Below are 12,277 nucleotides of genomic sequence, written 5' to 3'. Positions count from 1 at the left end.
TGAGGTCAGTCCTGGAGTGGATGAGTCCTGCCACTACTGCTGCTGCCCACTTGGTAGCTCTGTCCTTATCTGGGAAGAGCCACTGTGAACCTCAGAGACCCAGTGGTGCTAGGGGCTGATGCAGGCAAATGACTGGCTGCTCCCAGATCTTATGTGAAAACAAGAATGCTGGACCAAAAGGTCTCTACAGGGCTGCAATACTACCCATGACCTGTAACTTCAGTGAGGGGTTGGGGCCAGGAGGGACTCATAGTTGGACACTGGTATTCATCTACTCAGACCTTAAACCACAAGTTGCAAGAACAGGGAGGTCACATGTCAGTGACCTCATGCCTAAATAGATGCACAGCACAGAGCAGATTCCCTGGATAGCTTACACCCTACCAGTGCGTCGATTATGACTTCCTTTCTAGCAATTGTGAGGACAGCCAGTACTCATCAATCACACCGGTAACTTTACAGCTGCATTTCTCAGGGTCTCTGACAGCAGGGCCTTCTCTGGTCTTTTTTCATCACCCACGGACCTAGGATAGTCTTCTGCACACACTTGTACATTTTAAAGGCTTACTTTTAGTATGTTTATGTGTGTGAGATGGGGAATATTGTATTCATGTGTGCATGTGTATGTCTGTGAGTACTGTGGTCTGTGTGTGTAACTGGGTATGAGTGTGTGTGTAACATGGATACAGGAGACTAGAGTGAGGACAGCCAGGCGTCCAGGCTACAAGGTCTAAGGAGGCACTTGCTCTCTGGGCCAACCCTGCCCTTGCATGAGCCAGAGAGGGAGAGCCTCCTTGAATTTTGCACCCTGGGTGCCTTCCTGCTTCACCCTAATCCCACCGGGTTGTCTGTATGTTTGGATGTGAGTGTTGTACATATGCTGTGTATGTGTGTGCATGCATGTGAGTGTGCATGGATCTGTGTCTGTCTCAGCAGCTGTCACTGGGCCTTCCAGTCCCTGTCAGCAGGTGAAGGAGGCCCCTTCATTCCCTTGGGTCCTGCTTATGCAGCACAGGCCACAGCAAAGGCTCCCTGGGTTGGGTCAGCCCTCACTCTAACCTCAGCATGCCCTGGAAGTCACTACAGCATCATGGAAAGAGTCTTAGTGATGAGATGGAGTGTCTGCTCTGCCACAAGTGCTGTGGGACCAGGGTCGGGACATACCTCTCTGGGTCTCAGTTTCCTCACTGGCAAAATGTGGCAATAGAATCTCATCTGTGAGCCCCCTGTAGCCTTGAACAATCTGGATCTAGGTAGACCAGCATCATGAAAGCCTATGAAGCTTCTGAGATGTGCGAGGCATACGTTCTCCCAGGTGCTCAAGTAGCTCAAGTCTGGAAGCTGAGAGCCACAGAGATCGAGCCTTCTCCAAAAATTGGACTGCAAGGCATGCCATACAGGCAGAGTGCTAGGAGACCTTGGGGAGGTGGGGAGGAGGAAGAGGAATCATGGACAGCTTCACGGGGAGGTGGCTTTGGAGCTGGGTTGGGTGAGGACAGCTGGAATGTGGGGAGCACATGACCAAGTGCTTTGCAGACATGGCATGGGCCCCAGCCAGGCCCCAAGGAAAGGAGAGTCTCAGGACAACAGCTGTGTCACTGTCAGCAGGACCCCTGAAAGCAGGTGCCACCTGCAAAAGGGGGAGCCCTGAGGCCCAGGCAGGCCTGTCACAGTGTGGGGCACCTGTCTAGACAGCCCCATGGCCAGCAGTGGGGGTGGGCCGTGGGCCACGGCGACCTTCCTGGTATGGGGTACTGCCATGTCCCCAGGGAATATGGGGGGCCCAGGAAGGTCCACAAGGCTCAAAGGACCCAGGTCTTGTCATACTGCCAAAGAGATGTAAGGCCTAGAAAGGGGAAAGTTTGCATATCTATGAAGGTATGGCGCCTAGGCATTGGAAGTGTCCAGCAAGCGTTTTCGTTTGGCAGAAATGTCTCCATGGCACTTGTACCTACAGCCCTGCCACATTTTGCCACAAACTGTCCAGCAGCCCTGAGATGGAGCCCTGGTGTAGACCGTTATGGAACACACTGACTCTGGAACAATGAGGGACTAGACTCGAGAAAGCCAGATGGGGTTTATCTGTCAACAGCCACAGCATAGTTGGGCTGGGGCGGCTGTTCAAGGTAAATGACCTTCGGTGCTCCTGCCAACCGGGTTGTTAGTGTTCAGTCCTTTTCCTACCAGTGAGTTGTTTTATCTGTTCATTCCCCCTCCTGGTTCTGCAGGTCTGCCTTCTTGAAAGGGAAGAGCAAGACTCCAGCTCCCTGCCCTGTAGAGGTGCCTTCTACCTTGCTCAGTGTTGAAGCAAAAGAGCAAAGCAAAGCTTAAGTCAGAGATTTGGTGCTCAGCTAATCACAGAGACTTTTAAATGTCAACCAGGGTTTGCTCTCAGGCCAAAGCTGGATTATTACTACCCAAAGTAGAAAATTGTGAGACAGAGGCAGGTGGGGAGGGAGGGAGAGAGAAGAGAGAAGAAGGCACAGGATTCGTGGATTTAATTTTTTAAAAATAAATATATGAGCCGGGCGCGGTGGCTCAAGCCTGTAATCCCAGCACTTTGGGAGGCCGAGACGGGCGGATCACGAAGTCAGGAGATCGAGACCATCCTGGCTAACACGGTGAAACCCTGTCTCTACTAAAAAATACAAAAAACTAGCCGGGCGAGGTGGTGGGCGCCTGTAGTCCCAGCTACTCGGGAGGCTGAGGCAGGAGAATGCTGTAAACCCGGGAGGCGGAGCTTGCAGTGAGCTGGGATCCGGGAGGCAGAGCTTGCAGTGAGCTGGGATCCAGCCACTGCACTCCAGCCTGGGCGACAGAGCAAGACTCCGTCTCAAAAAAAAAAAAAAAAAAAAAAAAATATATATATATATATATATATATGATACAGTGTCAATTAAAAACAGCTACTTGTCTTCCTGCAGTCCTGTCTCAGCCGCACACACAGCGTAACTGCAAACCCACTTGAGCTCATTTTTGCTCAAAGACCAAATCTGTTAAGTCCTTAGAATGTTCTGAATTTCAACACACAGTCCACAGACAGCCACTCTATCAAAAGCTTAGTGTTTTCCCTATGAGTGGGTTTTCTGGTAAAGTGAACTAAGGCGTCCTTTTCCATTTCAGGCTGTGGTAACAACAGATAACAGCCGCAGAGGTCACAGCCAGCACTTTCCATGCGTCCCTTCATTTAATCCCAGTACTCCTAGGTGGTAGATGTATTATTTTGTCCACATGAAATATTAAAAAGTCTGTCCTACATTTTAAATGGAACAAAGTGCTGGGTTTCAAGTTACTGGTGGCCATTTCACAGGAAATACAACAACAATGGGACTCTGGGAATGTGTTCTGGAGACTTTGCTCCCTGGTGACTACTACATGGAGCATGGAGAAGTGTCTTGAGTGGCAGCTGTGTGCCAGGTGAGGAGACAGGTTTTACTTACATGACTCCCCAGAAGCCCCGCAACATCACCATATTTTATAAAGACGAGGAAGTACAAGCCCAGAGAGACAACTGACTTGACTAATTTCACACAAAAATAGCAAGGTCTGGGCCAAGAAGGAAGCCCGGGCTTCGCCTTCTTCTGCCTGCAGGGCAGGGGCTTTCACTCTGGCTTCAAGCTGATTTCAAAAGTCTCTTACCCTTTTGACACCTCACGGCCCCTGAGTTTATCCCAAGAATAATAGTTCTACTGTCCTCCTGGAGATGCCGAAGAATCGAAACTGCAACACACACAGAGGGCCTGGGTGTGCGCAAACACTATAGTACACACCGATGGCAGCAGATTAAGCCATTTCTCTTTTAGGTGTGTCACCCAACCAGCTCCTGGACCCTTCTGCTGTGCTGCCCTGACAGTCACAATATGTCCTAGTGGACTAATTAGCACTAACTACCCAGGTCACCCCAAGGCCATTTAAGAAAACAAATACAAAAGAAAAAACCAATGATTATTGTGGCTGAAGACAGAAGAAAAAAAAAGTTAAAAGCAGGGATGAATGAATTATTTTTTCTTTCTCAATCTCTCCCTCTGCTTAAACCAAAGACAGGTTTTCATCTGAGAGCCCGGGAGCTAAGCAGCTACTTTCTACATGAAAACGTGAAAACATTAAAAGCCCTTTCTTTCAAGCTAACATTCTAAAACTGAACCTCTGCAGAGATTCCAAAGAGAAATGCCCCTTGCCTTTAAGCCCCTGAGTGAGAGGGATCCTGAGGAAGTGCCAGAGGGGATGAACCTAAGCTTTGGGACATAACAACCGGCACCTCCAGTGGCCACCACTCCTAGCTATGCTGTCTGTGGATGGAGCGCCCAGTGCTGGCCCCTAACAGCATGGGGAAGCCTCCCCAGCAACTCTGAAGCTATTTGCATCACATCCAAGATGAACCTAGGTAGGGAGGCTGAGTGTACTTTGGAGATGCCAAGTTAGGGAAGTAAGTTCCCCGGGGTCCTTCAACGTGTGGTGCCTGAGGATAGCTGGTTTTTTTTCCAGTGCAGATGGAGACATGGCAGCCTTGGGGGGATGTGTGAAAGTAAGGCCACCCTCCCTCTGCCTTTCCAAGTGACTGATCATCTCCTTTTTTCTCATAGCTACTTCTAGGAGAGGCATCCAGGCAGGAACCACTTTTCCATTTCACAGATGGGAAGACTGAAAACCATACTGGAAAGGGGCATATTTTAATTAAACTGGAGAGTGGGGAACACTGATGAGGAAAGCAAGCTGATACACTGAAGGCCCTGCCTGTCACTGCCAGCACAACCACTTGAGCCTTCTTATCAAGGGTTCTGATGGGAGTTTCCACTAGGATTGCAGGTGCCGATCATCTAGTAGCCGAGTTCTGATGAGTTGGACTTTGGGTGGTTGAGGTAGGGAGCAGTGGAAAGGAGAATTGGAGTTATATCAACCTCTTTGAACATCAGTTCCTTCCCCTCTCTTCTATAACATTGTCAATAGCAATACCTGCCTGGCAGAGTTGTGAGAATTAAATGATAGGATGCATACTTCTGCTCTCAGCACCACACCACACCTGTGGCAGTCCTCAGAGGGGAGAATCACAGCTTCCATTCACTGAGGGCTCACTAAGTGCCAGGTCTGCTCAGCTCTTGTGCAGCCGTTCTCCTTCTTTGGATGTAAATGAGCAGGAGGAGCTGTGAGGCTGGCTGGGCTGAGCCATAGGGATTGGCAGTGTCTTCTATGGCATTCAGGACTATGGAGGGTCCACAGGTAGAAACACAGAAACGGAACCCAAGTATCCTTGGGGGACTCTTGGACTTTCTTCCCCTTGATCTTGGACATGGCTCAGTAAAGAGATGCTGGTTTCCACCCAGGCCCATTCCTGGGGAAGGAACCCCCAGCCAAGCAAGGTAAAGCCCAGACTCAGTGACGTGAATTACAGGTTTAAGACAGAAGCCTTCCCATGAAGATTTTTCTGGCCGGTGGCTTATATAAGAGAAATATGCTCATCGTATTTCTATCTGGCCAAGGGCGGGGTCTAGAGGGGCTTTCAGCAACCCAAACGGTCTTGTCAGCCCTAACTCTGGCCCTAAGGAAATAATTATGAATCCTCAAGATCTACTTAAAAGTGTCATTACTGTAGATAAACAAAGAAGACTGGATGCTTCTTCCAGCAGAGACTCCATCCAACCCAGGGTCACTGACCACTGACTGGATGAACTGGGATTGTCTGGGAGAGTGGAGTTTTCAGGAGCCAAGAGACTCCTGGATTGTCATGCTCTGTACTCCTTCCCCACGAAAGGAATGTCTAGAACTCCTGCTGAAAGTAGTCATTGCCTGCACTTCCTAGGCAGAGTGTGTTAGCTCCCTCCCCGGAAGAACCTGGGCTAAGGTGTTCCAATCTGCATTCGGAAAGAATCCCTCCCGCAAAGAACTCTACACCCGCTAAGAGAAGATAACGTGAGGGCACATTCTCCTCTCTTAGAGGGTGTTTTCAATACTGAGTTCTATCTCTGAAGAGAATGAGGACCCGGTGGGGGCCAGTGCCCCAAGTTTTCAACTAAAACAAAAGCAAAACTAATCTGCAGCCTTGAAGGTGAGCTCGTTCATTCCCCTGCCTCCACTTTTTAAAACATTTTTTTTTTCTTAAATGAAGCAGTTTCATTAATCTTTTGGCTTCTCGCATACTCAGAACCACAGAGCTCAAAGCTTCTCAGCTCAACTGAGAACTCAGCACTTCTTGGACTGATAAATAGAGCAGCTTTAAAATGCTTAGAACTGAAGACAGACCAACTGTGGCGAGAGAAAGTAAACACATCCATGCACCAGTCAACCCTAGCAAGCTCCTGGCTGAGATTACAAACTGCAGTTCCTGCCTGGGCTGGCGAGGATGCTGGAACAGGCTGGAGGACCAGAACCACAAAGCAGCCCTCCTCTGCCCCAGCTAGTTGTGCCCCAGAAGAGCCGGGTCCTCGGGGAATCTTCTTGGGGCCCGGTTTGGATGTTCCTAAGCATACAAGACTCTGCCAGTGTGTTCCTCATTCGTTTCAGATTTGGAAATGTACCAAGAGAAGCGGGAACCGGTTTTATTCTTTCTGATCTGGATGGGACGCCTTTCCTTTGCATTCAAGCTCTGTGCATACAGGTGAAACTTGCCAGTGAGAGACTTGGGATTTTTCACAAAATAGAATGTGATGACAACATAATTTGATATGAATATTTGAGGAGCTTTATCTATGGACAATATATACTTTAAACATCCCCCTCCCCAAGCCACACACACAAATTGTTTTTATGAGAACCAATTAATAAATGGTAATTCATTCAGGCATATCTTCACTAAATTACCGTTTCCTTTAATTGCAGGGGAATTTTCCATTACTAAACTCTCCCTTGCTGATTTTTTTTTTGCATTATTTATATATTCTTTCAATTTCACTAATAGTGAGGTTGGTATGTGATATTATCTGATGTTTGTACGTCTTAAATTTATTTTTCATTTGAAATATTTCCTCATTCTTGCAGCTCCCCATAATCTGGGAGAAACATCAATAACAGCAGACAAGATTTTATAATAAGTGGTTGAAAAAGGCACTGGCTGAAATCAACCTGATAGGAACGCATCCTGTGTGATTGTGTTTCTCTCATTCCAGGCGTGCGTGTGTGTGCATGTGTGTATGTGTCTCCTTTGGGTTAATGTGGGAATGCTTTCCTATATCAGTAAGTCACAAGTCGATCTATGAAAAGATTGTGCATACAAAATAGAGATGAGGATCACAGGGACTTTAATAACGAAATAAATATAAACAACACTCGAATCTATAAATCCCAGAGCACAATGTGTGTTTTCTTGCTTCCTTTTCATAACCCCAAATAAAGACTTTGACAGCCAGATATCCAAAATCCGGATCTGCCAGCTTCCTAAAATTCTGCCTTTTAAAAAAATGTGTAGAAAAGTAGGGGTATCCCATGGTGGTTAGGGGTTGCTTAGAGACTGTGGTAGAGATTTGCTATTAACAAAAATGTGTTTTTAAAGCAGGATTTCGATTTTCTTATACTGAATGGCAAAGGTTCCACGCACCTGGCTATCTTCATTTCTGAAATAAATGCTTTCATTTTATTCTCTCCAGCTACCTTCTCCCTTTCTTTCCTCTCCACCCCCATCGCCTCCTTTCAGTGTCTTTCTTTTTCTCTTTATTCTTTCACTCCTTTCTCTCTCACAGCAAAATGTTCTGGAGGATGTGAATGATTAAACTGTTTACTCCAAAGTTTAGGTATGAAAAGGCATGTCACTGTAAGTAAAGTTTCACCTTTATACCCAACTCCATCAATAATTACAGAACAAGGATGACTATTAGTAAATCTTGCTTACAATTGGCTCTTACAAAAATGATTTCATTTTTTCTGGGCATACCAAGGTCGACAGATTTTACTTTTCACAAAAATTATTTACACAGCAGAGGAACCTGCTCCAAAATGAAGGCAGCATATAAAGGGCCTTTGAGTGTATCCATAGGAAAATGAATACCTATAAAATGCATCTCAATAAATTAGAGATTTGAGGCCATAAATAGAACCTTTTGACATATTATATTAGTAGATGCCCTCTAATTTGAACCACAGTGTCCCTTAATAATTAAAATTCCATGAGATTGATTTTTTATTTGGTTTCCTTCACTTCCTTTGTCTTCTTCAACAAAATTAGGCAGAGTCCTTTTGGGGGTAGACTGATGACATTAATTAACTTTCCTTCCACCCCCAAAAAGTTCCAAATAAATGCTTCCAATAGACATCAAAAAAGTGTCAATTAGAAATAATTACTTCTTATCAATCAGTGGGGCAATTAAAGTGACAAAGCTTAAAAAGATACTTATCTTAAAACTAATTCACAAGGTAGCTAAATTATCTCCTAATTAACTTGCATTGAGGAGGGTGGGGGGGATAGACCGTCTTGAAACAAAGATGAATTGATGAACCCCAATACCTCTTTATGTTCCTCAAAGCTGCTTCCCTTCCCTGAAACCTTATTTTCAACCCAGGCAGGAAACCTGGGAAGAAAACAGATCCTTTCCAAATGCATTTGCTCCCCTTTCCTCAATTCTAAAACCAAGAGGAAGGAATGGGGCTTTAGATCTCAGATCAGGGAAGTTAGAGACATCGTCCTCTGCCTTGTCTAATTTTACCACTTGAATGAACTATTTTCACGACCAGTGGGAGTGGGCTGCGACAAGTTATTTAAGACAACTTTTAATGACAGCCTACTTGGTTTTACAAAACTCTTCCTCGCTGGTGCAGTATTGTTCTCACTGGGGCATTTATCATTTCTTCTGCATCTTCGAATTTTTTTTAAAAAATGTTTTTGCTTTAGAGAATTTCGTCCCTGATGCAACAAAAATAACGATTTTAAGGAACGTTCAGCCCATCGCTGACCTGCGCACATTAGAATGATTCGCGTTCAACATTCCTTCAGAATAAATCTGTCGGAAAGACAATGTTAAGACTCTCTGTGAGGCAAGACCAGTCAACGACGAGGCGAGAGTGAGCCGTGGCAGGCTGGGCGGCGAAGGCCGCGCACGAAACTTTTCTTGAGCGTCTCGGGTTATTGGGAAGGGTGCGCTCGGCCTCGCTCCCGCGAAAAGCCGTGTCGCTGCCTGCGTCCCGGGCTCTGCTCAAAGAAAACTTACAGGGGAGCTTCCTAAGCACTGCCGAACTCAGAAATGGAGGTGCCTGGGGAAAAGGGGGAAGCTGCTAAAACCTGAGAGAAAATGGGCTTGTAAAAACAAGAGGTGTCCGCTTATGAATTTAGCTCCAATTATAGACAACAGTGTCAGGTAAACTGATAAGAAAGACGGAGGGCCTCTCCCTCAGGTTTGCCAAAGGGAGGGTTCAGAAAAGAAACGGGGAGCGCCTTCAACAGTCTGTGATGTTACAGGCTGTTTTCTTGTTTTATTAGCATTTAAATTAAACTAAAGAAGAAAGTCTCATCCTCCCTTGCCGCGTTGTTTATTTGTTTTGGAAAGAAGGTAGAAGAAGCCCCTCTGTCTTTCCGAAAAGAAGACAGGGGAAAAAATTACCTGGTAGGTCCAGGGGCAGAGGGCTCCCTCCCAAAACCCAAGCGCGATTTGCATCGGAGCTAATGGGAAAGCACGCATCTCATCATTTGGGACTGATACTGATTAAAACTACAGTAAAAATAAATTGTGCCTTTTTTTTTCTTTCCATACTCTAGTCCCATTTATTCTAATGAGTACTTCTAGAATGAAAATAAGTAGCCGGAAAAAAAGAAAAAAAAAAAAAAGCTCATCTGAGGGACGGGGACATCGTCTCATTTCTTGGGCAGTGACAGAGAGTAAGGGTCCAGCCCTGCCCAGTAAATTTGACTTCTGAGAGCATCCACTCCTCCTGCCACCGCCGGAAGGGTCAGGGGAAGGTCAGGAGGAAAGATGGACCTCCAGAGCCGAGCAGAGTGCCACGGACCAGCCTGGCATGGGATCGGGCACCGGGCACTGCATATTCGGCCTCGAGGATGGTCCTGGTGATGTGTGGTATTGTACCACGGTTTGGCTAAAGACTAAGGGGCTAAAACCTGATCCTGACCTTAGAAAGTGGCCTAGGAGCGCTCGTGGTTCCAGGGCGCGGACCGTAAAGAGGTGCCAGGCAGCTCTACTCGGTCCCAGGTCTCGCCAACCTGGCTGAGCAGGGGAATGGCTGCGAGGTCTCTACCCTGAGGCCCCTGAAGGGACCCCGCGCCTTCTGGGGGCAGCCGGACTATTCTGGCCCAGCTCTCTGAGGGGAATGGGGGCAGGGAGGGAGCATTCTGCTGACTTCGTCTGCAGCTCTAGAGAGAACCCAAGTAAAAAATCTTTCGGCGCCCCAGGGGGTTCCCGCTCCCCTCCTAGTCGAGCCTTGGCCCTGGGACTGGAGACTGCGCCGCACAACCCGGGCCCCGCCGTGCGCTTGGCTAAATAGAGATCTCAGCCGCGCTCCGCGCCCGATCCGACCCTCCTTATTATAACAAATGTCCCGTTTGTCGAGCGGGACTTCATATTCGCGGAGAATTCATTCTGAAATATTGATTTCCTCTCACTTCGCCGGCCCAAATCGATAGCGATGCGCCCTGGCCCCATAAATCGCCTTCTCTGCGGCTGGCCAGGCTCCATCCATCACCGCCAGGCTCCATCCTCCGCCGCTGTCCGCACTCGCTGCGCGCGGGGACGGCTGCACCCACCAGCCCCGACCCTGGAGCTCCTTCCCAGCAAAGACCCTGCCCAGCCCTGGCTGGGAAGGGGGAAAACAGGCATCGCGGCCTGGGAGCTCGAGTGTTTTTGAAGGCCCTGTTCCCGGGCGCAGGTGGGGAGGGGGTTTCGACTCCGCGAGCAGCTTAGTCCTCACCAGCCGGACGCCCAGCGCGCGGCTCCCTGCGTGCCCAGTGCTGGGCCAGGAGGAGTCGGAGAGCACCTGAGTGCGCTGCCGGCTCCCAGGCCCGGGACCACCGGCTCTATTCCCTTTAGCTTGAGAGATGCGGGGAGCTCACAGTGCAGCCAGGGGAGTCACTGGGAAGGACTGCGCGCACCCGAGGAAGAGGGCTCAGAGGTCGGGGACGGGGAAACGGCCAGTCCAGCACCGGTGCAGCCCAGGGACAGAGCAAGAAGAATGTCCACCCTAATGCGCCATGCAAGACTGGGAATGGAGCTCAAAGGAAACCCCCTCTAACTCCACAGAGATCCCCTCACCGTTCCGTGTGGTCCCTCGAAACCAAGACCGGGGGAGGGCGGCTCAGCTGGCAGAGTGGAACCCCAGTGCCCGAGAACAACGAGGCGGCTCCAGCGAAGGGCCAGGCCCCAGGCGCCCCCAGCTGGGTCCCCACGCGGGTGGGTCCCGAGAATCCCGTGCATACGCTCCCGAGATCCAGCGACCCGAGCGCACGCACGGACGCTCAGCTGCGCGGGGGTTGGGGGTCCTGACCACACCGCGTTCTTACCAGATCTGATGGAGTTGTGAGGCATCGCCGGGGAGTCGCTCGCAGCCCGCCGAGGGCTCTGGGCTTACTCACGCAGGTCCGGGCCGCGCCTGCCGCTGCCCTGCACAAACCCAGGAGAAGGGCATGAGATGCGATGAGATTCGATGCCTGCATCCTCAGGCCCCCTCCCCAGGCCTTATCCTTTACAACCTGCATTGTCTGCCAGGAGTAGGAGGATTTTTAGGCGAAGTAGGGCCAACCTCAGCCCGGCCTAGCTAACAGGCTTCCCGGGAGGATCAAAGATTGAGGGTGCGCTGAAGCTCCAGACTCCAACCTGCGTGCCCACTCCCTCCGCTGTCCCAGTCTTATCCCGTTTAACTTGGGAGGGAAAAGGTTGCCAGGCTTCCTGGGACCCTCTCCCTTCTTCCATCTCCCGGTCCTCACTACAGCCAGCTTCCAGCTAACCCCTGGGTGACATACCTGGCCGGCCGGCTGCAGGCCCTCACTGCCTGGGTCCGCCCGCGAGGGTGCCCTGGGCCCCGTGTCTCTCCTCCTTCTGAAGTTTGTTCCCATCCACCCGGCATCGCCAACCGGTTTTATCCCGCTGAGGCCCTGGGAGATGGGTCTGGCGAGGCTCGCAGGCCGCGGATTGGCTGGCTGGGTGCAGGGGGGTGCGGGAAGGGGAGGATTTTGCAAGGGGGACATGGCTGAGTGGACTCAGGAGTTAGAAACATTCGCTGGGAGCTTCTGTTTCCAGCGGAGGGAAGAGGGAGGCAGCTGAGCCCTAACTCAGCAGGCCTGGAAATATTGGAGGAGTGGGGAACCGAGGCCTAGGAGCCTGAGGATGAGGCTCTCTGGGTCCTCCTGGGT

The 12,277-nt window shown here is 49.6% G+C and overlaps 1 protein-coding gene across 1 annotated transcript in view; it reads right to left on the bottom strand.

The window, feature by feature from the left end:
- LOC105533664 (paired box protein Pax-8-like) overlaps window positions 1-11,979 on the bottom strand; it is a gene marked incomplete at its 3' end in the record, with an annotated part of 46,913 nt that extends 34,934 nt beyond the window's left edge. The window contains exons 1-2 of the mRNA XM_011972133.1: window positions 11,888-11,979; window positions 11,429-11,528 (exon numbers count right to left, since the gene is read on the bottom strand). Coding sequence (XP_011827523.1) covers window positions 11,429-11,453 — 25 coding nt within the window. The remainder of the gene's footprint in view (window positions 1-11,428; window positions 11,529-11,887) is intronic.
- Window positions 11,980-12,277: the final 298 nt, after the last annotated feature.

This window comes from Mandrillus leucophaeus, unplaced genomic scaffold, assembly GCF_000951045.1.
Source record: "Mandrillus leucophaeus isolate KB7577 unplaced genomic scaffold, Mleu.le_1.0 Scaffold1275, whole genome shotgun sequence".
NCBI lineage: Eukaryota > Metazoa > Chordata > Mammalia > Primates > Cercopithecidae > Mandrillus > Mandrillus leucophaeus.
This window is presented reverse-complemented; position numbering and strand designations above follow the sequence as displayed.